The sequence below is a fragment of the Penicillium psychrofluorescens genome (assembly GCF_964197705.1).
Source record: "Penicillium psychrofluorescens genome assembly, chromosome: 5".
NCBI classification, from domain to species: Eukaryota; Fungi; Ascomycota; class Eurotiomycetes; order Eurotiales; family Aspergillaceae; genus Penicillium; species Penicillium psychrofluorescens.
The window spans coordinates 2,793,780-2,820,042 of record NC_133443.1 but is presented as its reverse complement, the minus strand read 5'-3'; the positions used below and the strand labels follow the sequence as shown (position 1 = coordinate 2,820,042).

The window sequence follows — 26,263 nt, the reverse complement described above, 5'->3', positions numbered from 1 at the left end:
CCCCCATGATCAGACTACACTTTCTGCACGCGACACCACCATGTCTTACGCCGACGCTGCTGCCAAAGGGCCGAAACAGTCCCCCCAGGATGTAAGTCACCCATCTACTACTATATTAACATGCGCGCTAATATAATCCCCCCCAACAGGCGTATGTCCGACCATCATTTACCACCAGCTACCCTACCCCGTACTGACATCCACCTATAGCCGCGCCCCCGACGTAGGCGGAAACTACAAAGATGAATCGGAAAGCACGGCGAGCCTCATCGACGTAGACACCCCACACGTCGCATCAGTGGATTCCAACTTCCTGGACCAAGAAGTGCAAACGACCACGCAGGCGGACCGGCTGGAGCGCGAAGCTGCGGCCGCCGCCGAGCAGCAGGCACGAGCCCGTGAGAACACGGGCAAGAAGGCCAAGGCGCGCAAGGCGGAGAGCGGGCTGCGCAAGAATGCCGACAATCCCGTTTTCATCGGCAATGCGGTCCTCGTTACTCTTCTTGGCGCGGGCCTGGGCTTCGGTGCGTACAGGCAGCATGTGCAGGGGAAGTTGTCGTGGGAGGCTGTTGGGTTGTGGTCTGGGGTTGTTGGGGCGGTTGGAGCTGTGGATTACTTTGTGAGCAAGTGAGTATTTCCACCGTTCTCAGTTCCGGAAAGAATGAGGCTAATTGATTTGCAGGTGGTTCCTCCAGAACAAGTACCCGCCGAAATAGAGGGTGAATAAAGGTGTTCGTCGTTGTTGGGCTGCTTGTTATTTCCATATCCCATCTCAGCTCTGCATTTCCTTTTCTTGGCTGTATTGGTACTTGAATTCATCTCCTGTTGCAACTGCAATGATCCAAGTAAGCTTGATTTTTATAGTGTAGGCCACACCGCCCGCGCGGGACGGCAGAACCGCGCCTCCAAACAGGATAAGCTGGCATGATTGTTGTCTGCTGTTGTCTTCGATTAGAATCCCCTTGAGTTGTGCTGTTGACCCTGAACCGCTCTTCTTTCCTGGAGCTGTCACAGCTGTATCATCCCGCTCTTATTTGACCGGTCTACACCTGGCAATACCCAAGATGGTATGTATCCTTGCACCCCTCCTCTGCTGCGAGAAGCCCTAACTCGACAAATACAGAACTCCCTCTTCAATTCTGCCCTGAAGCAATCCTCCGCGATCCGCCGAGACCTGGATACCTTTGCGCAATCACCGGCCACATCCTCCGCCGCGCTACAAGGTGCGCCTCCCCCCTTTCTCGCCACGTGCTGGCTGGCTGTATCTATGGGACAGCTAACTTCTGCCTCTAGGCCAGATCTCTGCATCACTCACTTCGCTCTCCCGCACCGTGGACGACTACTCCGCGCTCTCTAAAAAGGAACTGATCCAGGAGAAACAAGAAAAGGCCTTTGAGCGAGTCAAGAACTTCCGGAACGAACTAGCAGACTACCGCACGCAACTCGACCATCTACGAAAGGAGCGCGAGGAAGCCGTACGCCCTCTTCCATCCCATACTGCACTTCTTCACTGAATACTAACCCACATCCAGCAATCTGCCACCAATCGCAGCGAACTCCTCGGCCGCCGTCCACACCACGCCGTAACGCCCGAGAACCCTTACGCGCAGCCCTCCTCTGCACCCCCCTCAGCCTTCGCACCCACCTCGTCAGGCCTCAGCTTCGGCGCCGGGCCCTCAGACTACAACCGCGAGTCACACGCCCTGCGCGAGCAATCCTTCTTCTCCAGCACGCACAACCAGCTCGATGACTTTCTGGACCGCGGGCGCGCCGTGCTCGCCGACCTAGGCGAGCAGCGCGAGATCCTCAAGGGCACGCAGCGCCGCCTGTATAGCGTTGCGAATACACTGGGCGTGAGCGGCGATACCATCCGTATGGTCGAGCGGCGCGCGCGCCAGGATAAGTGGATTTTCTGGGGTGGAGTGTTGGTTTTCTTTCTGTTTTGCTGGGCGGTTCTACACTTTCTTCGGTGATTGAGTGTGTCTGTCTGTCTGTCTTGTCTTGCTTCTATTATGTTTGTTTCCCATCAGCGCTGGCGTTTTGTTCTGTCTTTCTTTTTTGGTTCTGGCTGCGGCCATGGTCACATACTATTGGGGACACACAGTGTAGTAGAGATTGATAATAGTACATGAAAAAGAGCAAGGTTCTCCTCGCAATATAGCAAGCTCAGAAGCACGCCACTAGTCTTACATAATGGCGACCCGCAAGACCTTGGTGCAAGAATCGTACGTTTTTCTAGAAGAACCAGTGTTAATAGGGCTTGACGAGATCGCATATATGCTTGGGTACCTCGTGGACATTCCGTCGCGTATTTCGTTCAGAGAATCAAATGTTTGTGTGCCCCAGGACACGGGAGTTTCAAGAAATCCAAAATGCAAGGGTTCGATGCCTCTTGGATTGCTTGGACGATGTGCGACTCGAAATCAGACTGATGAGCAAAGTCGCTTGCATGAGTCGTGATTATAGTGGGTGAAAGGTCATGGCTGGAGCAGGTGCGGAAGAGGTTGGAGTTGCTTCGGAGAGTGCGCGACATCGAGAGGTAGTGGACGTTGGTCAGAAGTTGCGGGAGAAGCGAGGATATATGTTGTGGAGGAAAGAACAGTATGGGAGAAGGCATGGCTGTTGAAAAGGATGGTGGTATGAGGCAATCATTCGTCACTCACTGTCTTTCGCATTGACTGGCAGCTGGCTTGATACCGCCAATATCTACCAGAGGAAACACGGTAAGTATAGGAGATATAGGGTTTCTACATGCAAATGTCTGCACATGAAAACCCTGAGCTCCCAAGGGTTGTTAATGTTGCAGGGAACTCCAGCAATGGACTAATCTTCGATACCGTCTCCTAGGGCTCGTTGGACATGATGTTGCCATGTAGTTGGCATGATCGAGGAATCGGTGGGGGGCTTGTAGGGCTTTCACCGCGAGGGACTGCGCCATGTCAGCTACACCGCTACAATGGTGTCCTATTGGGTTTCTAACTCGACCAGTCGGTGTTGATAGGGACAGAAATAACAATACAGAATCCATGTGTAGTATACTCACTGTGTACTGTCTACGCTAGGAACCCGAGCATCCGAGCCCGGAAGGAGGGACCCGCCCCAGCAGCCAATCTTTTCGCTCACCGTTCGTTCGCTCGCCCCGGTTCTTCCCCTTCACTCTTTCTTTCTTTCCCCTTCTCTCTTTCCCTTCCCATCTCCCCCCATCAAATTGCTGCCCACCATGTTTGCTGCTCGCCAGACCTTCAACCTCTTCCAGAAGCGCGCCTTCTCGGCCTCCGCTAGCCAGGTACGAGCGAATTCTTAACTGGCACCTCCCGACCGCTCTGACATGATTCTTCCCCAGGCCTCCAAGGTCGCCGTTCTCGGCGCCGCCGGTGGCATTGGCCAGCCCCTGTCGCTGCTGCTGAAGTTGAACCCGCGCGTTTCCGAGCTCGCTCTCTACGATATCCGCGGTGGTCCCGGTATGCACGACGTGGCGGATATTCACTAGCAGGCAGGAATTGACTTTTGTTTTTGTAGGTGTCGCGGCCGACCTGAGCCACATCAACACCAACAGCACCGTCACCGGCTACGAGGCCAATGCCTCCGGCCTCAGCGATTGCCTGAAGGGTTCCGAGATCATTCTCATCCCCGCCGGTGTCCCCCGCAAGCCCGGCATGACCCGTGATGGTAAGTCACACCCCATCCGTCCCCTTTCTTTCTGGTGAGAAGTTCTGACCTCGGCATTGCGCAGACCTCTTCAACACCAACGCCTCGATCGTCCGCGACCTGGCCAAGGCTGCCGCCGAGGCCGCCCCCGAGGCCAACGTCCTGGTCATCTCCAACCCGGTCAACTCGACCGTGCCCATTGTCTCGGAGATCTACAAGGCCCGCGGCGTCTACAACCCCAAGCGCCTGTTCGGTGTGACCACCCTCGATGTGGTGCGTGCCTCGCGCTTCATCTCGCAGGTCCAGAAGACCGACCCCTCCGGCGAGGCCGTCCCCGTCGTCGGTGGTCACTCCGGCGTGACCATTGTGCCCCTGCTCTCGCAGAGCAACCACGCCTCCATCGCCGGCGAGGCCCGCGACGCCCTGGTCAACCGCATCCAGTTCGGTGGTGACGAGGTCGTCAAGGCCAAGGACGGTGCTGGCTCCGCCACTCTGTCCATGGCTATGGCCGGTGCCCGCTTCGCCGAGTCGCTGCTCCGCGCCGCGCAGGGTGAGAAGGGCGTCATCGAGCCGACCTTCGTCGACTCCCCGCTGTACAAGGACCAGGGCGTGAACTTCTTCGCCTCGCGCGTCGAGCTCGGCCCCAACGGTGTCGAGAAGATCCACGAGGTCGGCAAGGTCAACGAGTACGAGGAGAAGCTCGTCGAGGCTTGCCTGGCTGACCTGAAGAAGAACATCCAGAAGGGTGTCGACTTCGTCAAGAGCAACCCTTAGATTTTTGCGCTTCGTGTATAACATTTTCACTGTCCGGTGCTTTTGGGCTCCAGGGCTGCTGAGCGGACTTGTGTATTACTGTCGGGTCGGTATCCTGAAGAAATAAAATTCTATATCGGTCTGTCTGTTACTTTCGAGTTTCATTTTCTACTTCTAGAGCAGATGTAGTTGGAAGTACTCAGGATTTATCTGCATGTGCACACAGACCATGTAAGTCATATTCATCGTAGCTCATCTGATAGGGATGATGTGGTCAATCTCATGTCCAGTATTCGCCAACCCGAAGGAAAGAGCAAGAGGGGAAAAAAAAGCAAAGAAAACCGAGGTACTCCGATGCACCTAGAAACGGATCCATATCAGAGCGGAAAAAAGGAAAGGCCAGTCTGTGTCATCATCATGAGATCAACGGAGAGTAAGCAAGGTGAATAGCAAAGTAAAATCAGCCGTATCTCTCTCGAGAAAAGTTCTAAATCCAGGGTCCAGTGCCGTACCCTTCCACGTTGCGTACTGTGCGTAGAATTGGGTAAACTGTGACCAGATGGGTGGGTCGGACAGACAGGCAGGCAGTCTTAAGTGTAGCTCCGCATGGCATCCAAATATCCGGTCCCACCGCGCAGATCCTGATCAAAGGTCTCGGCGACTTCGAGAACGCTCCTGATGTGGTTCATTGAGAGCGGGGCGCGTTCGTTGACGGCGAGGGCTTGTGCTGTACGGACGGAGTTTTTGATCTGTTTGATCAGTCGTCAGAAAAAAATCGACATGCAGTATAGGGAGAGAAGGACAGAATGAAAGACAAAGAAAAGAAGAAGGAAGAGGGAAGAAAAAACCCACCTGGCGTCCATTCAAAGTATGTCTAGCCAACATATCATAATCGTCCTCCGAGAACGACGCCGTGTGCACACCCTCGATAGCACGCACGCGCCCCAGGAACATCTTCCAGATACTGCGCTTCGCCTTGGTAGTCAGCTCGCCGTACCGCAGGGCGACATGGATACGAGACTGGAACGCATCGTCGAAGGTCTCGACGCGGTTTGTAGTCAAGAACAATATACCCTGGAAGTATTCCAGCAGGCGCAGGAAGATGCTGACGAGCGCGTTGCGGTGGATATCGTGGATGGTGCGTTTCTCGAGGAAGACATCTGCTTCGTCGAGGAGAAGCACCGCGCCCCATGAGTGTGCGATGTCCAGGATCTTGTTCAGTTCTGCTTCGAGCGTGCGCGAGTCTGTGCCTAGTTCGCCTGCCGAGACCATATACAATGGTCGTCGGAGGAGCTCGGCGATGCCCTCTGCTGTTAGGGTTTTGCCTGTGCCTGGTGGCCCATGGAGCACTGCGACGAGGCCTTTGCCTTTACCCTGGATGACGTCGTCGATGTTCTCGGCGGCGTGGAAGGTGTGCGATTCGACCAGGGCCTTCACGATAGATTTCTGGTTGGCAGGGAGCACGAGCGAGTCGAATGCATCGACGTTCCATTCGATATCGCTGATGCCCGAAATGCTGAATTCCAGCCAGAGCTTTTCGCTGAATGCAAAGCCCAACACGACGGGGCTGGCGATCAGCAATTCCTCATCGGTAAAGGCGCGCTCGGTTGTGTTGACGGGCTCGCCGTCTGCGCCCTCGATGCGGTCCATCTTCTCGCGCTCGATCTCATTGCCGTTCTCGTCGACCTCGACCTCGACCACCATATTCGTGCCGGCCTTGTCTTCGATGACCTTGTACTTGGTGCGTGGGCGATCTGAAGACCCGCAGCTGTTGTTGTCAGGGTCGGAGTCGGACCCGTGTCCACCGCAGCAGCAGCCGTTCTCGCTGTCGTCGTCTTCAGCATCGCCAAGTCCCACCTCGGATGGGTCCAGCAGATCCGGATCTTTGGGCCGGACCGTGCTGATCGGGTAGTTGGGGTTGATGCGGCGGTGGATGGCCGGGTCGATCATCACGCGGCCGTTGATGTTGACCTTGACGATGAGCGAGCGTTTCTTCTTGTAGAAAGCCATGCCCTTGTGGAAGCGGTAGTTCATGCCGCGCAGCGAGACAAACCGCTTGCCGCGCTCGATCAGACGCGCTCGCAGCGCCTGGGGGTCGCGGTGATACTGCAACGGGTAGCATGCGAGACTGGTGATCTTGCGAGCACCCTTGAACGAATCCACATCGGCAGACATGGTCCCAAACCCGAAATCCTTGCCATCATACTCCAGATACTGGCCCTCGATGCTGTACCACACGCCCTTCATGAATGAGCTCTCCTTGATGGCATACTCGATCTTGAAGGCGCGAGGCTCATCTGTGTTGCCGTAGGTCGGCGTGTAGGCAATGGTGTTGGGCTTGTATAGAGCCCACAGCAGATCAAACGTGATGGTGTTATTCTCCAGGAGCGGATACAGCGTCTTCTTCGTGTCGGCATAGTCGGTATCCAGGTATTTGACCAGCACGCGCAGATGCGCCGCTTTGCTTGCCGCCGCCTTGCGGGCCTTCTTCTTGCGCTCGGTTTTGGCCTGCCGCTTGAGATCTTTCATGTACTGGCGTGTCTCTTCCAGATACAGAAACAGCATATTGGGATCCACCACTGCGGGCTCCTCCACCATACTCACGCCCTTGACGCCCTCCAGGACCTTGCCCAGCGCATCGCGCAGCGGCTTGCTCTTGATGTCGACCACCGTCTCCTGGTACTTGTTCTCCCAGTTGAATTGGCGGCGCACCGTGAAGATGTACTGGTCCCATTCATTTGCGTCGAGATCGTCCACCGTCTCGGTCAATTTGTAATTGTGGATCGTATTGTCCCAAACTGGCACAAATCATTAGCTTGATATTCATATAAAGTGACGTAAACATACGCTGGTCAACTCGCTTGAAAGCCACCTTCGAAGCCGGCCTTTTCTTCTTCCGCTTCTGCCGTACGTCTCCCAGCGGGTCGGGGATATTGAAGTCGTCCGAGGCCTGCTGGTTGAACCGATTGTTGCGACCCTTGAACCGAAGCGTGCTGAGCTGCAGCTGCGCCATCAGCTTGCGCAGGGCCTTCTTATCCGGCGACGAGAATGTACGCGGGTCCGAATCGTCCGCATCTTCGGAGTCGGAAGGCGAGGAGGCGTCCGAATCAGAATCCGACCTGCGCGATGGCTTCTTTGTTCTGCGCCGGTTCTTGATCGCGCGTCTTGCCCGTGCGCGAGTGCGCTGGCGGTGTCGCTTACGGCGGTCCAGTTCATTGCCACTGGAGCATTCGGAGGCTGAGGTCTCTGAGGAGGATTCTGATGAGGGCGTTGAGTCCGACGAGCTGTCGCTGGTCTCGGGGGCTTTCTTTTTCTTTTTGGTTCGTTTGTCGGGCTCGACGCCGTGCTTCTTGCACGCGGGGACCTTGGCTGTCTCTGCGGGACCAGGGTCTTTGGCTGTTGGGTCAGTGATGGGCTGAGCAGCTGACGTCTCCTTGGAGTCAGCTTCATCCTTGGTGGTGTCGGCCGTGACGTTATCAGCCATGATGTGCAACTCAGTGGGGTGGTGGGCAACGAGGGTATTCAACGAAGGAAATAAGGAAGTATGTACTGGGCCAGATGATCAAAAGGAAGAAGAAAGACTGAGAGAAAACCAAAAAAAGACAGAAGGCAGCAGCAGCTTTTAAAGTCAGCCAGCCGCAGTCGGGCTGCGCCAAAGAGTGAGGCGACGCAATGCGGCTCTCCACTGTCACACCTTGCCTTGCCGCCTGGTTTTGTTTGCTGGCACTTAGGGCTGACCACATCATTTAGGAGACCACCCAACATCCGCTGTCCTGGATACTGTCGCCTAACGCTGTGGTCTGCATAACTACCTAGGTATTGAATGCAGCTCTATAGATCACACAAAATGATACATGCTGATTCCTGCGCTTGGAATGAACGGTGTTATAATAGAACCATACAGAAGTTGGTGTGTTTTAAGAGAGAGAGACTGCATGCTATGATTCCATGTCAACTTTCCCGGGAGATGACCACCCACCATGCCGATATAACCTCGCAAAGGCCGAGTTCTTATCCGCCAAAAGCACCACGGGACTCTCGCACTCGACAATCCGACCCTGATCCAGAACTAGCACCCGATCAAAGTCCATTATACTGTTGAGCCGATGCACGATTGCAACGATAGTCCAGCCCTGGAACTCCGTACGTAAGAGAGACATCATAAGTTCTTCCGTGCGAACGTCGACGCTGGTTGAACATTTTGAGCATCATCGACTTAAAAGCCCCGGAGCAGGGGGTACATACCTGCTCGTTGCCTCATCCAGCAACAGAATGCTACTCCTCCGCATCATCGTCCTCGCTAGACAGAAAAGCTGCCTCTGTCCAGCGGACAAATGATTTCCACGCATTTCTGCATCAAGTCCGCCCATTGACCGAATCTGCTCTGCCAGCCTGGTCTTCTCCAAAACAACCTGGATCCGGGATTCAGAGGCTTCGCCCAGAGGGTCAAGGTTGGAACGAATTGTCCCAGATCCTCCTGGCAGAAACCACGGGTCCTGTGGTAGCGAGTTAATGTGCCCGCGGACTGTCTCCGGAGATAGTCTGGCGATGTTGTCCTGTCCAACGGAAACGGTGCCGGATTTGGGGTCTAGCAAGCGTAGGAGAAGTGATATCAGGGTTGACTTGCCTGAGCCGGTTCGGCCGCAGATAGCGACTCGCTGCCCAGCATCGATGGATAGGTTGATTTTCTTCAGGACGTCAGGTCCCGAGGCCCTTTGATCACTATCAGCTGTACGTCTCCAAGTGTTAGAGGCCATACGTACTGATACAAAGCCGAGACGTTCTTGAAAGTGATAGAAGAGTCTACAGGCCATTCTTCAGGTACAGCCACTGTCTCCTCGGGCGATTCTGCCGGTGTATCTGCAACGAATTGACGTGTTCTCGCCACAGCGCCCAGAGAAGTCTCAATACCTGTCCAATAGCTCACAAAAGACGACAGTGTCTGGCTAAAATTCACGATACTGACCATCGCAACTCCGAGCAGACTGCTGCTCATGGAATGTCGCAGCGTCACGGCCAAGGTAATGAGGATGACGGCCAGGCACGCAACAAAAACATCCAGTACGAGATTCAACCAGCTCTGCAGGCACAGAAGTAAGTAAAATGGTCGTTGCGAAAAATCGAGTAGGCTGAAATTCCGGTTAATAACGTATCGCGTCCATTTGAATGCGCGTATAGTGTGGACCCCGTCTAGGGTCTCGGTGAGATGCGTGTAGAGCGGAGATATGGCCTCAAGGTCGAGGAGACGCATCTGTCGGGAGGTCTGGAGGTAGACCTTTTGAAGATAGTAGAGCGCGACTCCAAGGAATGGTAGACACGCCGCCATATAACCTGAGGAGGCGCAGGAAAGGGCTGCTCCGGCGATGCTGTTGCCTAGCCCTATATATCCACGGTGATCAGAGCGGGTGAGACGGAGGGAGTAGAGATAGATGGCAACGTACCGCTGGTAGAGAGTAAAAGAGACATTGGCAATTGCATATCCATTAAAGTCATGTCTTGCGTGAATCTATTCATTGGTCAGATTAATTTTCACTACTCACTGAAACTAGACTCACCGATTCAACAAAGATCCCGAGTCCGTGGCCGAGATAAAAGACATTGGTGCCCTGGTTGTCAAGTCAGTATAGATCAACAGAAAGGACCGATCTTTCTACCTCATCGTGCTTTTCAGAATAGAATAATGCAGGGTATTCGCAGAGTTGGGAACCAGTGCTATCAAATAGTACCTGAAGTGGTGTTAGCTTAGCAGACAGCAGACATGATGTGCCCTTACCCTCCGCTGATCCCAAGAAAAGCCAACGCCAGTATTCCAAACAAAGCATAGACGGACAACCATTTACCTAGGTCGGCACCTGGCCTTATCTCATTGGCATCGACCCACCAGCTTAGCCACAACGCTGTAAACGTGTCAGGGATTTGAATATATCATAAAAACAAAACTGAAACTTACATTGCATTGCTGTAAAAACAACCTGCAGAGCGACCAAAAACAGAAATACCCCGAAAGCTGGTTTACCCATCGTGTTGATATAGTACAACAAATTCTGTCGATCGTGCCGTCCACGATTTTCCGCTGACTCGTCTTGGTCCTTCGTGTCAGACGTTGAGGGAACTGGCCCCTGCTGACTGGAATCTTGTGCCGAGGTAGAAATCGAGCCCTCGATGTTGATGGTCTCAACGTTGAGGTCATGAACGTATCCGGGCGCCGCCACGAGCTTCTGGAATGGTCCGGATTGCATCAGGCGACCTTCGGAGCTCAACACGAGGATCTGATCTGAGTACGGGAGCCATTTGACTGCATCTGTCAGTGATAGATTTCAACGACAGGTTGAATGGAATTTACCAGCATGAGTGACCAGTACGATAGTAGCACCAGTCTGCCGTAATAACCCATCTTGGGCTAGAAGCTGGTGAAAACAGTGTCGTTCCGTCTCCAAGTCTAGCCCGCTGAGGCAATCATCCATCAAAACAATCTTTTTCCGGGCATATACAGCTCTAGCAATTGCCTACAATGACCACATTCGTTAAATCTCCCAGAATACATAAGGTGGCCGAAGAATAATCTTCAACTTACCAAACGCTGTTTTTGCCCTCCACTCAGTGCAATCCCTTTACTACCCACAGGGGTCTCGTCGCCGTCTGGAAAATGACGGATATCGATATCAAGAGCACATGCCCGTAGACAAGAGTCATACCATTCTTGGTCATACTCCAAGTCACCAAGGATGTTCTGTCGGATGGTACTATTGACCAGGAACGGTGTCTGGGCACAATACGCAATATCGTCTGTCGACAGAGTCACCGAGCCGTCAAGCAGAACCCCCTCACCCACGAGGGTCTGCAGAAAAGTAGACTTGCCGCAACCGATACCCCCGAGAACAATATTTAGTGTGCCTGGAGAAATCCGCACGGAAAGGTCCTGTAGAACAACCTTGTCGACAGCCCAGCCTGCACAGACCTGATCAAACTCAATGATGGTCGGACTGCTTCCGTCGACATTGGAGACTCCGCGCTCGCCGGTCAGGTTCCTAAAATCGATCTGCTTTTTGTTTGTCACGTAGTTTTGGATGCGGCTGCAGCATTCCAACGCGGAGCTCAAATTCGGAATAGCCGCGACGAGTTCATTCACCGGGCTAATCAGCACGGACAGCAGAGACATTGACGAGAAAACTGTTGCGGCGGTGGGTGCTTCGCTGGATGAGAACTTGAGGATTATACCGTACCCGATAAACGTGACGACGGGAGACAACATGTTTGCAGCGTTTCCTAAGAGGGTCTATCAGATTGACCGTCCCGCCAAGGGGAGAAATGCGTACCAAGAGTGATATTGACAATCTGCACCTGTCGAAATCGCTTAGATTTACGCAGTTCCTCTTCTCTCGTGCCCTGCACAGTTCTAGTTATCATGCCGGTGAGACCAAGCATTTTCATGCCCTTCATAGAACCAAGGACGTCCGCGGTCAAGGCAACCCGTTTCTGCACCGACTGCATCCATTGCCGCTGGCGCGGCGTGATCTTCTTGGCGACTTGACTAGATGCATATGCCGAGGCTGTTTGGATCACAGTCATCATCAGTTTACCGTACTGAGAATCAAAAGGTGTCGTCGACTGGAACTCACCCAAAACAACGGGGACTGGCGCAACGCAAATCGGGCCCAGGCGTGTCTCCAGAATCCAGAGGGCAATGCCGACCTGAATAACATTTGGCGCTGTGCTGATAACCCACCGGAGTCTCGTCACGATACGATCAATGTCGGCGCCCATCAAACTTATAGGAGACGATGCCTCCACGGTGCCGACGGGGATGTCGAGGCTCGATTTGTAGATCAGACTGATTAAAGCCGCGCGGATCATTGTCAATGCTCGGGCAGTGAGATACTCGTACCATGCTGTTGAGACCTAGAATAAATGCTATCAGAGGTGTTCGCTCAGAACTGAAGGACAAAAGACACACAGCAATCCCAAGATACGTGATCCCAAAAGCCCCAACCAGTCCATAGCCATATCGATCTGGCTTTGTTCCCGCATCGACAAATTCAATCGCAGTCTCGATCAAGAAGGGCTGGGTTATACTAAATGCAATCAGAACCAGACGAGGAATCATAGTCGCGGTGATAGGCATCCAGAGCGCTTTCGTAATTGCCCAAGCAAGCGAGTAGCTTTTATCTTTAGCACCTGCCCACATTATTCAGTAACAGATACCAGCCAACAAGATAAAGAAGAAGGAAAAAAAGGAACGAACTAGAATTCCACTGCTTCTGAACCTGTTCATCAACGGATGCCGCCGAGATATAGTCATCAATGGGGTACAAATCCCGAACCGTCAGATTGCAACGGTTGCCCCGATAAATCAACGGATTCAGCCATGCGAAGAAACTACGGCTGTAGATACCACTCGTGCGTTCTGGGATATCCGGGACCTCGGTATGACTTGCTTTGGACATGGCCTCCAAGACCAGTAACATGGTCTTGACCAGCAGCGCAGTAACGGAGACAACGGGGATCACGGACAGTCCAGGAAGAAGCCATTCCGTTCGCGTCCGTGCAATGTCCAGAATCGTAGTGAAGAAGAGGAAGACACTCAGTAAAGATGAAGGGCGTAGGGATTTTGCATGTTCCAGCGGAGACAGGAGCCCGATCGCGACAACGGCTGCTAGATCTAGCGCCGCTGCTGCGATGGTTGCGCGCGTGCGGAACGCGGCGTAGACAGGGGTCGTCCATAAGACGAGGAGAGCTAATTTTAGCAGACAGAGAACAACGATTGTGATCTGAGATAATTTTTTAGGTTAGACTTGAGGAAGGAAAGAATATCAATCAACTGACAAGCTTCACAACCCGGAGCAACGACCATTTCACAGCGTCTGGACGCCGCCAAATCGACCAAACCCGCAGCGGAGCGACACATAGCAGCAGCGCAGCGGGGAGGATGGCAAAGATGCTCTCTTCAAAGAGTAATGTGAAATCGAAGCCATCGCGACAGATCTCGAGATCCACCGTGGGTCCGAACGAATCGTCGGGACAGAGACGGATCAGCGAGTCGTTCGGCATATGTAGTAGGGGCGGACTTGGCGCGATGATAGAGTATAAATTGAATTGGCTGGATGGCAATTATATAATGAAGCCTTGAGGCTCTATTCGTGACATTATTCTCATACTTGAAATCAAAATTGGAGGAGCTGCTCCAGATAAATAGTTAATTGTGACGTGGTAGTAGTCATGATAATTCCCGCGTTCTAAGTCTAAAGAGGACAACAGGTAAATACTCCAGGAAATCACCTGAGTTATGGACCCGGGACTTCCCGAACCAAGTACCTTTTAGGGTAAGACCAAGGCGGGACAGGCGTCCCAGTACTTTAGGAATGGAGCCGAGATATGCGGATTTCAGTATGAGTTCATTCATATGGAAAAATATCTGCGCTTTTGAGTTAGAATTAGCCATTGGTCGGTCATTTGTGCTGATTCTAGGAGCATTTTCTTTACATCTTCCAATTGCCTGTATAATAATCCCGGTATACACTGTGTGTTGCTAAAACAGGGAGATAGATTCAAATACCATAGATTTTAATCAATCAATCAATCAAAGTTCTATTGTCCTGATGGAGCCTAACTAGCTGCGTCGAGGCTATGCAGGCGCTTCTTCAACCCGAAGCAGAACTTGGTTTCCCAACTCCAGATTCGCCGTCGCAATAAACAGTCATACAAAGGAAACTCTACGGAGGCCAGTACAGAAAAGAGTGTATACAGTCCCACGCAAAATCCAAGTCCCAAAAGTATCAATAGCCCAAATAAAAGACATAAAAACACCGAGCTGTAAGAGCTGTAGATGATACATAAATCCATATCCATATCAAATGCTTGACGCCGAATTTCCTTCCCAACCATCCAAACCATATCCAACCATGTCATTGGAATCGTACATATAACAAATAGAGCCATACCCTAGAGAACACTCAGCTCCCTCCTCCCTGCACTCCTCACACTCATACCAATTCCCGTCGCAGCAGAAGCAGACAATCCGTTGCTCCACTCTGACGAAGACGAGTCGCCCCTCATACGAGAATCGCTAGTAGAGCTCGTGCTCGCACCGATGCTAATTCCCGCCGTCATCAGAGAGTCATTATCACCCGTTGCTGTTCCCGGTTCCATTCCCAGCGTAGGTGGACCACTGCCAATCATAACGGGACGGATCTTCGCACCGACAAAGCCGCGGCGGTCGCGACCTGTCCGGCCGCGGCCGAGCCAGTTGTGCTTGAGGGCTTTGCTGAGGAGATCGATTCTGTCTTGCGCGTCGTCGTCGGTTTGCACGCTTGCGAGCACGCTGACACATTGGAGCATGCGGCCAACTGTTTCGGTTATCACGTGCGAGGAGTCTGCGGAGAAGGCGCGTTGCATGAGTGGCGGTCTTTTGGGCGCGACAGAGGGGAAGACCATTTGATCTGCGTTTGAGGAGGTGTTGGATGTGGCGCGGCTGCGGGAGTCGTTGCTTGGTGGGCCGGGTTGATGTTGGTGTTGCTGGGCAGCGCTGTGGCCGCTCACGCTGTCAGAGTCGGCTCCGGCGCTTAGGAGGGTAGATGATTGCGAATTGAAACTGCCGACTTCTAGGGATGCTGCGGTGCCAGGGCGGCCGACTGAGGCGGCGCTCTTGTTTGTGACCGTGAGGTTGGGGATTCCGGAGTTGATGCTATCAAGGCTTAGGCGTGAAAACGTCGCTTTGAGACTTTCAAAGCGATTGAGAATGATGCGGTCCCGGAAGGCAATCAAGACAAGATTCCGCACATCCAGTATACCTCCAGCGGGCAGTGCACCCCAGAACTCACGAGCTTCGCGGCCGGTCATGAGTGAGCCACATCCCTTGAATTCAAGATCCAAAGGCAGGAAAACGGCTTGAATGAAGGGCAAGATCGTGCCGAACACCAACATCCAGATCTGCACAATATGCGGCACCAGTTTCTCATCGGGGACCCCGATCAAGGAGCTGTGGTTCAACGTCGCAAACCCAGTCTCCAGTAGTTCTTGCAAATCAGAAACAATACCCGTCGGCGCCCGTTTCTGCACACAGCGCTGCAGGTGCACCGTGACCAGCTTATTGAGGTCTTCAATTGCAATGCGGACATCTTCGCCATCGAAAATGACCAGTAGTTTCGCTTTCAAGAAATCCCACGCGTCTTCGGGGGACATATTATTGAGTCCAAACCCTTGCAGCGTTTCGCGCAGAACCGCCTCTCCCAGCACACTCGTTGATCCAACAGATGATGGGCCGACGCCGGGCGTCGGAAGTCCACTGGAACTGGCGAGCCATTCTTCCGTCTCCGCGAGCGCTTTTTCTTCTTTCTTCTTTTCGCGAAGAGCCCGTCCTCCATGCAAAAGATCCAGACCAGTGACAGACTTGCCAAACGTCGTAGACCCCGGTGCGGGTGATTGCGGAGTAAACGAGTAAAGAGACTGTGGTGCATTGGGGTCTGCGGGACGAGAATTGCTCGAGGCGGATGATAAGGGCAGGTTGAAGTGATCGTCGCGATCCTTGAGCTTGAGCTTTTGGCGTGATAAGAAATGGTGCTTGTGTTTGTCCTTGTCTTTCTCTGGCTTGTCGGGCTTATCAGCCGGAACCACCGTGCTGACAGAGGCGTTGGACAGGTTGTACAGGGATGAATTGTTGGATGGCAGGTCAACGAGGTTTGTAGTCGAGGCGCTGACCATTCTCGACAACCCACTGATCTTGTTCGGGGATGGAAGACCACGATTCGAGAAATCCCTATCGCGGCTGATGCCGATGTGTTTTGGTTTCGAGAATAGCTTCTTCCTCTTCTCAGTCTTCTTCTCGGTCTCTGGCTGCGCTCCAGCCCGGGGGAACGCGACATTGGCGGCGGTGGTCGCGGCGTTTACGGTCGTCTGGTTATTGTTCACCCGTAGCGGCGGCGGCATGACAGCAGGAGGAGGAGAGACACTGCCGGGGCGGGAGGGCGAGTCGTCCTTGATCATATTCTGGGCTCGGCGGGTCTGCATGGCGGCTTGAGCAGCGATGCGCGACGCCGCGACGGCGGCTGGGACCTGGTCGCCGGAGGCTGTTGGCAACGACGGCTCAAAGAAGCCCTGCGAGTGGTGTCTGGGCCGATGGCGCGGCAGCTCAGCGGAAGGCCCGCGGCCAGAGGGTCTTCGGTCCTGTGGCATGCGGACGCGGGCGGGCGAGGTGTTCGCGGAGGCGGAAGCAGAGGCAGAGGCGGAGGGTGGCGGGATGGAAGGGAAGTAGCCCTGCGAGTGGCCGCTGATGGGGGTAATAGGCGCGACGGAGAGAGTGGTCACATTGGACGAGGCCTCGCTGCCGGAGGACAATTCGTCTTCATCGCTGTCGTCGTCATCCTCATCGTCGCTGACGGAGGGTCTGGATGCCAGTTGCAGGTGCTGGGGGCGGTGCTGCCGAGGCGCCCGCGCTGACCGGCCTGGCGAATTGTGGGCAACAGGGTTCATGGCGGGCTGACTGGGCTGGTTGGCTGGCTATTGCTGCCTGCAGTCAATTGTGGCAGTGAAGCTGACGGCCGTGGTTTGTTTGTCCTGCTTGGCCGCTTTCGGGGGAGAGTCGCGCCGATCCGATGCCCATCCCACTTTCTTTCTCCTTTGCCACTCCCTTCTCCGCCAAACAACAGAATGGCCGCCCTCAACATCGAAGCGGTCTACACGGCCCCCCAGGGAAATCGCAGCTTCCAGCATCCCATCTCCCTCGACCCTACCAGCGACACGGCCACCACCAAGAAAACCCATCTCGCTGCGCTGCAATCCCTCGTCCCCAGACTCCAAGACGAGATCAATGCCTTCCTGACGGAGCGCATGGAAGACGAAAAGAAGGCCCAGGGCCGGGTGATTTCCGAGGAAGAAGCGAAAGAGGAAGAGAACTACGGCGAGGAGGTGGTCGAGGAGGATGCATGAATATGAATTGGACTGCATGATTCTAAATACATGGGTATCAAAGTCGCCAGACGGCCTCAACAGAAATGGACACGACAAACACAACGGAACTACCCCGACCGATCGACTCGATTAGCACACCCCAAATGTACCACCGTATTATCGGGAAACACGTTGATCACACTCCCGCCCAACCGCTTATGACAAACGCCACAAATCCTCTCCTCGGTGATGGTAACATGGCGCGCCCGCGTGCCACCGCCACGAACACCCTCACCCAGTATTAGATGCGCCTGCATCTGCATGTCGCGGGTCTTGCGCAAATTCGCCACGATGCGCGCTTCATTGAAGACCGAGTTGACGGCGCGCATGCGGCCCTTGAAGTAGAACTCGAGTTCTTGGACGGGCAGCGTGGCGGGGATGAGGGAGAGGGCTGCGTCCGCGGGGAGGCGGGATCCGTGTTTTGCGAGGAGGGAGAGTGCGGGAGCATGCTGTGGCTTGTAGCCGTGTGGTGGTGAGAGGTAGAGGGAGAGCAGCGTGAGGTAGATTTCTTCTTCGGCTGTTTCGCTGCGATGCACACGGTTGCAGTATCTAAGATAGATTAGTCGGATGTTGCCACTAGAATGGAGGACGACATACTCTTCTGCTTTCTCGTGGTCTTCCAGTTGGAAGACGTAGATCTCCAGCGCCTGTCGGTGCTGGCCCATCTTGCTGAATACGATTGCTCGTGCCTCGTAGAGATTCGGATCTGCTGTCGTTAGATGATTGTGGAACCACTCAAAGCTGAAAGAAAACTTACTATCTCGATCGAGACGGTCTAACATCTTCGCGGGCGAATACTGTTCACTATCCCTCAACAAGGCTAGGAACTTCTTCTGGTCTTCTCCTTCACTCAGTCGATCCAGATACAGCATCAGGAGGCGCTGGTGCAGATCGGGAGTCATATCGTTCCACTCCTCGATGACATGCTCGAGGTATCGCACGGCAAGAGAAGAATCAATCTTCTCCAGAAATTCCAGAACCCGGTGGCGGGGCAGCGTCTCTGCGTTTTCGGTGTCTGCCAGGAATATCTCCATCCCCAGCTCGTGATTCGTGCGAGTGGGCCATTCCCCAAATTCAAGGACCAGATCAACATGATCCCCGGAAAGGCTCTGGAGGTAGGCCACTGTGCGGGTTGGGCCGCGAAGAACATCCGGGATGGAGTCCGAGTCTGACTGGCCAAAACGTTGGAGCAGCTCCAAGGCTTGACGGTGGAGTTTTTTGCCGTAGAGAAAATCAATTAGATCGTTATACCGCTCGGTTTCCTCAAGACGCTCCATCACCACGGCTGGGTCACAGAAATTGGCAATGCGGAAGAGAGATCCAGCCAGCGAGGGCGTGGCGAACATGTGTGCCCGGAACAGAGTCGTGTCGACAAGCCGGGCTTTGGAGTTGATGGCTTTCTGGAAATCGTCGGGGAAATCAAGCAGCTTAAGGACGGAGTCGCTGGCCTCGTCTCCGGGGGTTGGTCTGTCCTTGAGAGAGCCATCAGGATTGAGGAAGCGCTGGAAGCGTCGGCGCACATCAGCCAGATATCCCTGTAGCTCACGGACAGCCGATTTGAGGGTTTCTGTTGAGTTGTCAATCACACGGATCCAATAGAGATACAACATTACTTACTGTCCTCCCGGATACTGCCCGATTCACTACTTTCATCTGTCTTTCTTAAAAAGGATATCACAGAACCCGCAGATTGAGCACCCCCAGCAGCAGCTTCAGAGCCATCCTGAGAAGCAGTCCCATCGCTCTCCACGGCCGAGAGCTCCCCCGCAATCAAACGCGGATAAAGCCGAATAACTGTTTCCGGCGGCGCCGAGACCTCCGTAAACAAATCCAACGCGTCGCGGTACTTATGTGCCGCAAAAAGGCTTTGCGCCTTTTCCAGCTTTGCAGCACGCAGTCTGCCGGGTTTGTCCCGCAGCAGCGCATCTTCCAGCATATCAAGTAGACTGATAGCTTCATCCAGATACCCATTCTCGATCAACGAGTCAATCTGCGTGTCGTAGCTCAGAGCCTCCATGCGCCAGATGGTTCGATCACTTGCAACAAGGAACCCTTTGCCTGCGTGCGCGAGACTGATGTTTGGTTGCGGGATGTGTAGGATTTTGGCAGCGGATAAGGGGATCGATTGCAGCAATGTCAGTGTTTCTGGGTTGCGTACTTCAAGAACGCCCTTGGATGCATCATGCAGGGCCAGAAGGAAAGGGTACGAGTATCCGAGGTCGGCAGGCGCTTGGCTCCAGGGAATCTGTCTCCGGCCGAGCGATTGACCGTCCACGTCGACAAAATGCGTATGGATATCTTTCGCCAACAGAATCTCTCCCTCGCAGAGCCTAGTTGCCAGTGGCCTGGGAACCATACCTCCCATCCCGATGTAGCTCATGCCCGCGGCCCCAACCCCCGTAAACCGTCCGGGCTCTTCGATACTTCCCGGTCCCGCCAGTTCGGTCACCTCCCCGGACTCAACATCAACCAGCACAAAGCCCGAGGTCAACCCAACGACCATCCTCATCCCCGACACCCAAGTAAGCGTCTTAATCCCACTCGCAAGACTTAACTCCGAGACATCCGTTTCGAGCTCCATATCCCTCCACACCCACAGCATAACCTTTCTCTTAACCGCGACCGCCATCCTCGAAATAATAACAGGAATCTCATCGGAATCAGTCACAACATTCGAGGTGATGGCAAACGTCCCCGCGCCCCTGGTCTTTGCAAGTTGCTCGCGCAGCTCGTACGTCTGTGCATCATGCAGAGTGACATATCCGCCAGCCAAGGAGACCAGAACCTCCGCCTCCTTGACCAGGGCCAGCTGATCGATCTTGGACCGGGCGAATTTGTCCTCCTCGCGCAGGAGCTCGGTGCTTTGGTCGTCGTTTAGGCGGTAGATGCGGAGACTGCCGTTGCTGAGGCCCGCGAGGAGTCGGTCGCCGTGGGCTAGGACGGCGGTGATTTGGGATTTGTCGCGCGGCTTTAGCTCGACGAGCGGCCGCGCGGTGAATGCGGATAACATAGTGGACGCCGCCGTGGTCAACCACGGCGCAATGGGTTGTGGATGAAGAAGGAGGAGCTTAGCTCGGAGGGGTGCATCATAGCCTGAGTCAGCACCAGCCACCCGGCAATTGAACTATGGGCATACAACTTATATTGTTGGAAGTATCTTATCACGCCCTCTCTTGCTGGTAGAAAAAACAGGTAATTGCCTTTTCATACTGATCGTTGAATATCTTCTTGTATCTGCACTTCTTAGACTCCATACCGAATAATCGGCATAGCAAGGACGGTATGGGCCGATACATATACCAAATGAATCCTTTTAGAGAATGAGCACCGATACGGAGATAGTAAAAATAAAATCAAGAATTGTCATATTGGTATCAGAAAGACCTAATGCCCATGTTTGTCCATTTCCATTTCATATCACCCAGCAGTAAGAGAGAAAACACCCCAACCTAGACGCCCAGAGTTCCATGCAAACCCCAAACCCACGACGCAGGGCATTTACCTCCCACCACCCTCCTCCTTGGACCCGCCCTCCTCCTTTGGCTCACCCTCTTTGGGGAACTCTTGATGCTTCGCTGACGTCCCTTTTCCCCTCCAAGTCGACACAGCCGGAATATCAGCCTTGAAGCGCTGCTCCTCCGTCCCATAAGCGCGGGGAGTGAGCTTGATCAGCGTGTGCAGTGGAACCTCCATCCAGGGACTCTTCTCCTGGGGCACATTCATGAAATATGAATAGATGCAGCGCAGAACAGCCTGGTGAGTGACGATGATAACGTTCTCGGAGCGCTCCAGCTCCATGATGATGGGTTCGAGACGGATCACCACGTCGCGGTAGGACTCGCCGCCCCGGTACCGGTAGTTGTACTTGTCCTCGTCGCGGGCGGCAAAATCCTCCGGGTACTTCTCGGCGATTTGTTCATAGGTCAGCCCGTCGCAGACGCCCGAGTCTAGCTCGTCCAGCGCTTTCCATTCCAGCTTCTCGTAGCCGGTTTCGGCTTTCAGGTGGCGGGCTGATTGGATCGTGCGTTTGAGGGTTGAGGTCCAGATGACGCTCTTCGTGTTTGGGGGGACGCCGGATTTCTGGAGGAGGGAGGGCAGGGCCCTCGCGTACCGCTCGCCGCGCTCTGAGATGTTGGAGTCGCCGCCGATACGGCCTGTCAGGTTAAATTCGGACTCGCCGTGCTGAGCTTTTTGTTAGCAGACATTCGTGATATATCAGATTAATAGGACTTACACGAGACAGCCAGATCGAGCGGGGCTTGATGTGGAGGTTCTGGATGTAGTACACTAGCCGGCTGGAGAGGTAGTCCTTGATCTGGTTGATGATGACGGTGGAGCCAACGTTGATGAGCTTGACGTAGGTGAAGTGTTTCTCATGGTCGTCGATAGTCTCGTAGGCCTTCTCATAGTTGCGAATGCGAGTGCGGAAGTCCTGCGCAGAAGCCTCGGGGTCCTGGCCCTTGTAGTCTGGGGAGGTCGTCTTGACCTCGAGGATATTGGTCATGATCAGGTCCTCGTCGTCGCAGATGGACTCTACAAAGAGAGTCTCAATGTCGGCCTGGCGGCACTTCTCATAGATCCATGCACGCCGCTCCTTGGTGGAGTTGGTCGCATCCAGGATAGCGACGACGCCCTTGCCGGACTGGAACCACTTGAGCATGTCGGACATGGCAGCCTCAGCGGCGACCCGGCGCATACGCTCGCCTTCTTCGTTGTGAGGATCGAAGAAGGTGGCGGCAGGCTGGGGCGTGTTGTGACGGCGATAGCTGCCCACGTTGAAGACACGCGCTGGGATGCCCACCCAGCCCAGGTAACGCATGGCTAGAAGACTGTCAGTATGGCTTGCGTAGAGAGTAGACAAGCACTTACCCTTGCCAGCAATGAGACTCTTGCCTCGGGCCGGCAAGCCAACCATCACCACACAGATCTTCGAGTCATCGGACTGGACACAGTTGGAATCAGTCTTTCTGTAAAACACAACCATGGCAAAGGAGCACCAAGGCACGAAAGAAGAAAACAGAGGATGGGGATACTGCAGATGAAAGAGGAAAAAGAAAAAACGAGAGAAGATGAGGCCCATAACATGTTCGCTGCCAGCGCAACGTCAAGCCGCGACGTTGCGTCTACATCAGGCCGCCGACATAATCAATACCATGCACCTGACCAGAAGGCTCGGCGTGATCATCACTGGCTGTGACTCTAGTACTGAACACAACAATGAAAGGCACCAGAATGATGATGATGATGATTTCGTCGCTTGTTGTATGCAAAGCAGACAATGGTGGAGAGTCATAGTGTTGAGACAGAACTCACACCAATTCTTGGAGAGACGATGAGTCAATTGACAGAATAAACATCACAATAGGACATGTTCACACATCTATTGCCTTCCCACAGCATTGATTGGCATCGCCATCTTTGACCATAAGGTGGTCAATGCCACACACAGAAACAGCCGAGGCATTCCATTCATGGCAATACAATGCACATCACGGAACGCGGGGGAGGGGCAGAACACGAGAAGAAGAAAAGAAAAAGAACAAAAGAAAAAAAGCAAATACTCACACTAGCCACAAAGACCTTGTGCTGCTGTTGGCTCCGGATGACACTGCCTGTGGGCATGATGGACGCGATGGTGTTGACTGATGTTGGATGATCGGGGAGAAGAGGGACGGGAGAGAGGGAAAGAGAGAGGACGGGATTCCGACTAGGTCGGCACGACAGACACTCAGTCTAGCATGAAAAGAATTAGGGGGTTCGAATATAGTGCACGTTCTAGGGTATAGAGAACGAGGCGAGTGTGGACGAAGAAGAAATAGCAAATGCGGTGAAGAAGAGAATGAATGAAGCCAACGTCATCCCCCAGACCTCGGGAAGTCCCGGTGCCGGTTTCACCCTACTATTTACGACTGAAGATGAAGTATTAGTTATAGCTAACCTAGATCTATTCTATCAATCTTTTTTTTTTATGTTCGCCTCGAGCAGACTAGGAATCTAGTTAGTCGGGCGGAGGGACAGGGGTCCTCCCATTATGAGCTAGGTCGGTGGTTGAGCCTCTCGGGGGGCAGAATCGACTGGTTCCTTTTTCATAACTAGTAAACCAACCATCCTTCATTCCTCACTCTCCTTATTGCTGTTATTCCCACCCCGCGCCCGCTGCACCCGCAGTGGTCCTCCCCAGGGTCCTTCAGCACCATTCAGCTCCTCCATGGCCCGCTGGGCTTCGTCCACGCTGCTGAGGTCAACAAACAGATAGTAATGCTCGCCAGGCTCAAATCGCTTCGCCGGGTGCGGGGCGAATAGCTTGCTGACATTCTCCCTGCAAATCATGAGCACTTTTGTGTATTTCCAGCAAGAGAGAACCTGAACTTACACGGTGTATCCATCAAAGAAGCTCCGGATCTGGCTCTGCAGCGTCTCCAGCTCGCCGAGCCGCGGCAATCCACCAACATACACGCGCTGGCTCGAGTCGCTGTTCGTCTTAGCAAAGCTGGCGTTCTCTTGCCGGCGCCAGCGATCCACAGTGCCAGAGGGAGAGGAAGTCGAAGTGGAGCGCGAATGCTGATCTGTCGACGACCGGACGACCCCGGGCTTGATTCTCAGCGGACGACCGAGCAACTCCTTCGCATCCAGCTCGACCATGGCCTTCTCAGCTTGCTCCTTGCTCTCCAGGTCGACGAAGCAGTATGACGGGTTCCGGCCGGTGAACGGGTCGAGCGCGATGTCGATGCGCTCACTATTCAAGGGAAAAAAAAGTTTAGTTTCAGTTTCAGTTTCTGGGTAGTAACCACCACCACGCTCAAAACCATGCATACATCGGGAACTGCGCGGCAGTGAAAAAGGCCTCCACGTCCTCCGCCTTGGCTGTGTACGGCATGTTGCCTACATACAGGCGCCGGCCCTCGGAGATGGCCTGCGGGACGGCGGGCTTGCTGAAGGCTGCGCGGGAGGTGTTGGTGCGCGAGGGCGAGGGCGACGAGGGTTGCGGGCTTTCGAGGCTCTTCATGCGCCAGTTGGACGAGTTGAAGGCGCGGCCATCGGTTCGGACGCCCGTCTGGAACGGCGATCGAGGCGCTGGATGGAGGCTCTGTTAGATTTTATTTTTCGGGTGGGAGATGATGCAACACACATTCTTGAGGGCTGACGGTGTCGGCCATGGTGACGATACTGATGATGCTGAAAGATCACACACCAAGAAATCGATTATCGAAATAGTAGAAGACTTTCTCTCCGTCAACTCCAGAACCAAAATAATAATCCCGCGCAACTTTTTTTCCCAAACAAACAGTGCAAATCATCCTCGCTCCACTTCAGCAAACAATTATTTAAGGCCCCGAAATTTTTTCCCTTCTTCATTTGTTTTCTGCTTCTCTTCCACAACAACAATGAAAAAATGGAAAACAGGACCAAGAAACTAACCACTCTGGCCTCTCTACCCATTGGTGGCCGAGGACCAGTGAAATCATGCCGACCTCATCAGCCACTGGTGGCACTCGCCTTTCCTCCCTTTCTGTTCGGGTAACTAACACAAAGACACACATCCCCCAACCAACAAAAGAATGAAAGTATACTTAATTCGACATGCGGAATGCGACCACAACGTGGGCCAAACAGCGTATGTTCCAACAATATACTACTGACCTGATAGTTACTCATGTGATGATGATGCCAGTGGCGATGCCGACCATTCCGGTCTAACAGAGCTCGGCCAGACACAGGCGCAGCTACTGGCGCGGCATTTCCGCGACAATGATGTCCGCTTCACAGCCGTTTTCTCCTCGGACCTGGATCGCGCGACCGATACCGCGAGAATCCTCTGCGCACAGCAGCTAGGTACCGGTCCGTCTATGGAGCCCGTTCAGACGGAGGTACTGCGGGAACAGTGGATGGGGACTAAGACTAAGACTAACTCGTCGGTGAAAAGTGGCGCTGCTTTGGGGGGTTCATTAGATGGAGGATCTTCCCAATCCTCTGAAGAATCGATGTCCTCCATGCGCGCACGCGCGAATGCTTTTCTGCGCGACCGCATCCTGCCCCTGATGACAGACCGGAGCAGCGCGACGGACGCGGTAGTCGTCGTTGTCGCGCACGGGATCATCCTACAAGTCGTCTGGGCGTGTCTGGCCGACCTCTTCGATGCGAGTTCCTTCCACACAGCGCGGGAGATGGGCGGGGATGGAGATTACATGCACCCCGTGTGGTCAAACACCGGCGTCATGGAGCTGGACATCAGACCCGAGGGTCCGCCTGAGGAGATGGTGCTCCAGGATACAGTCCAGCCGATTGTTAACCCGCCCTGGCTGTTGACACAGGCCGTGCAGCCTTCTCCACCTGGTGGCAAGAATCCCCCGCTGCGAGGGTGGTCCGTTACCATTCTTTCGGTGGATAGCTTGGATCATCTGCAGGCTGTGGGCGAGCAGGAGCTTAGTCCAGCAAGATCGGGGAAGTTGGCGAGGGATGTCGTGCATGGGCCTAGGCAGGAGAGTATGGATGAGTTCTATCGGTTGATGGGGACGGCCTGATGTCGTCCTCTCTACACCACATGGTAAGTCTTCTTTTTTGGTTCTTGATTTTGGGAGGTTGTCTCTATATGATGAAGCACGATTTCACACAGACCTGTTCTGAATCCTACCGTGAGGATATACATTTCATGTTCAACTGCTATCTGATTGAGACTGGTGTTATTTTTGTTTTTACCGCATTGCATTGCACCCGTGGTGTTCTTTGCTAATTCGTACAAGATTGCAGTGATACATCAAATAGATCTCCGATAGATAATCAGTTCATAGAGTGATAGATGATCAAACACTGTTCTTCTTGAATCAACCTCAGTAAATGCCTCAGCTAATATCTACGCAAGTATTTCCAAGACGTGTTGAACCATTTTTGTAAATATATACAACCTTGAACATATACTCCA

General features: G+C 53.7%; 11 protein-coding genes across 11 annotated transcripts; 5 read left to right on the top strand and 6 right to left on the bottom strand.

The window, feature by feature from the left end:
* Nucleotides 1-40: 40 nt before the first annotated feature.
* Nucleotides 41-716, top strand: PFLUO_LOCUS8337 (uncharacterized protein; the record flags this gene model as incomplete). Its single annotated transcript, XM_073786062.1, has 4 exons — nt 41-91; nt 150-190; nt 211-627; nt 683-716. 4 exons carry the CDS (start codon nt 41-43, stop codon nt 714-716), a joined length of 543 nt encoding a protein of 180 aa, XP_073642355.1.
* Nucleotides 717-1,064: 348 nt separating this feature from the next.
* On the top strand, nt 1,065-1,973 carry PFLUO_LOCUS8336 (protein transport protein bos1; the record flags this gene model as incomplete). The annotated part of the gene is made up of 4 exons (XM_073786061.1): nt 1,065-1,067; nt 1,124-1,223; nt 1,294-1,475; nt 1,533-1,973. The coding sequence occupies 4 exons, from the start codon at nt 1,065-1,067 to the stop codon at nt 1,971-1,973; spliced, it is 726 nt and encodes a 241-aa protein (XP_073642354.1).
* A 1,247-nt stretch (nt 1,974-3,220) lies between these two features.
* PFLUO_LOCUS8335 (cytoplasmic) lies at nt 3,221-4,422 on the top strand (the record flags this gene model as incomplete). Its single annotated transcript, XM_073786060.1, has 4 exons — nt 3,221-3,286; nt 3,344-3,461; nt 3,520-3,669; nt 3,734-4,422. The coding sequence occupies 4 exons, from the start codon at nt 3,221-3,223 to the stop codon at nt 4,420-4,422; spliced, it is 1,023 nt and encodes a 340-aa protein (XP_073642353.1).
* Nucleotides 4,423-4,991: 569 nt separating this feature from the next.
* On the bottom strand, nt 4,992-7,885 carry PFLUO_LOCUS8334 (uncharacterized protein; the record flags this gene model as incomplete). The annotated part of the gene is made up of 3 exons (XM_073786059.1): nt 4,992-5,150; nt 5,254-7,199; nt 7,249-7,885. The coding sequence occupies 3 exons, from the start codon at nt 7,883-7,885 to the stop codon at nt 4,992-4,994; spliced, it is 2,742 nt and encodes a 913-aa protein (XP_073642352.1).
* Nucleotides 7,886-8,339: 454 nt separating this feature from the next.
* Nucleotides 8,340-13,449, bottom strand: PFLUO_LOCUS8333 (uncharacterized protein; the record flags this gene model as incomplete). Its single annotated transcript, XM_073786058.1, has 13 exons — nt 8,340-8,589; nt 8,647-9,114; nt 9,165-9,907; nt 9,957-10,007; nt 10,056-10,113; nt 10,175-10,298; nt 10,352-10,696; nt 10,745-10,808; nt 10,976-11,667; nt 11,718-12,300; nt 12,356-12,576; nt 12,644-13,169; nt 13,225-13,449. The coding sequence occupies 13 exons, from the start codon at nt 13,447-13,449 to the stop codon at nt 8,340-8,342; spliced, it is 4,350 nt and encodes a 1,449-aa protein (XP_073642351.1).
* Nucleotides 13,450-14,340: 891 nt separating this feature from the next.
* PFLUO_LOCUS8332 (uncharacterized protein) lies at nt 14,341-16,866 on the bottom strand (the record flags this gene model as incomplete). Its single annotated transcript, XM_073786057.1, has 1 exon — nt 14,341-16,866. One exon carries the CDS (start codon nt 16,864-16,866, stop codon nt 14,341-14,343), a length of 2,526 nt encoding a protein of 841 aa, XP_073642350.1.
* A 177-nt stretch (nt 16,867-17,043) lies between these two features.
* On the top strand, nt 17,044-17,322 carry PFLUO_LOCUS8331 (uncharacterized protein; the record flags this gene model as incomplete). Its single annotated transcript, XM_073786056.1, has 1 exon — nt 17,044-17,322. The coding sequence occupies one exon, from the start codon at nt 17,044-17,046 to the stop codon at nt 17,320-17,322; it is 279 nt and encodes a 92-aa protein (XP_073642349.1).
* An 89-nt stretch (nt 17,323-17,411) lies between these two features.
* PFLUO_LOCUS8330 (Vacuolar morphoproteinsis protein 6) lies at nt 17,412-20,353 on the bottom strand (the record flags this gene model as incomplete). The annotated part of the gene is made up of 4 exons (XM_073786054.1): nt 17,412-17,892; nt 17,941-18,049; nt 18,101-18,910; nt 18,961-20,353. The coding sequence occupies 4 exons, from the start codon at nt 20,351-20,353 to the stop codon at nt 17,412-17,414; spliced, it is 2,793 nt and encodes a 930-aa protein (XP_073642348.1).
* A 488-nt stretch (nt 20,354-20,841) lies between these two features.
* On the bottom strand, nt 20,842-22,965 carry PFLUO_LOCUS8329 (6-bisphosphatase; the record flags this gene model as incomplete). Its single annotated transcript, XM_073786053.1, has 4 exons — nt 20,842-21,525; nt 21,578-22,164; nt 22,213-22,285; nt 22,909-22,965. 4 exons carry the CDS (start codon nt 22,963-22,965, stop codon nt 20,842-20,844), a joined length of 1,401 nt encoding a protein of 466 aa, XP_073642347.1.
* Nucleotides 22,966-23,454: 489 nt separating this feature from the next.
* Nucleotides 23,455-24,500, bottom strand: PFLUO_LOCUS8328 (uncharacterized protein; the record flags this gene model as incomplete). Its single annotated transcript, XM_073786052.1, has 4 exons — nt 23,455-23,662; nt 23,717-24,079; nt 24,159-24,417; nt 24,473-24,500. The coding sequence occupies 4 exons, from the start codon at nt 24,498-24,500 to the stop codon at nt 23,455-23,457; spliced, it is 858 nt and encodes a 285-aa protein (XP_073642346.1).
* A 402-nt stretch (nt 24,501-24,902) lies between these two features.
* Nucleotides 24,903-25,865, top strand: PFLUO_LOCUS8327 (uncharacterized protein; the record flags this gene model as incomplete). The annotated part of the gene is made up of 2 exons (XM_073786051.1): nt 24,903-24,958; nt 25,016-25,865. The coding sequence occupies 2 exons, from the start codon at nt 24,903-24,905 to the stop codon at nt 25,863-25,865; spliced, it is 906 nt and encodes a 301-aa protein (XP_073642345.1).
* Between the last annotated feature and the right edge of the window lie 398 nt (nt 25,866-26,263).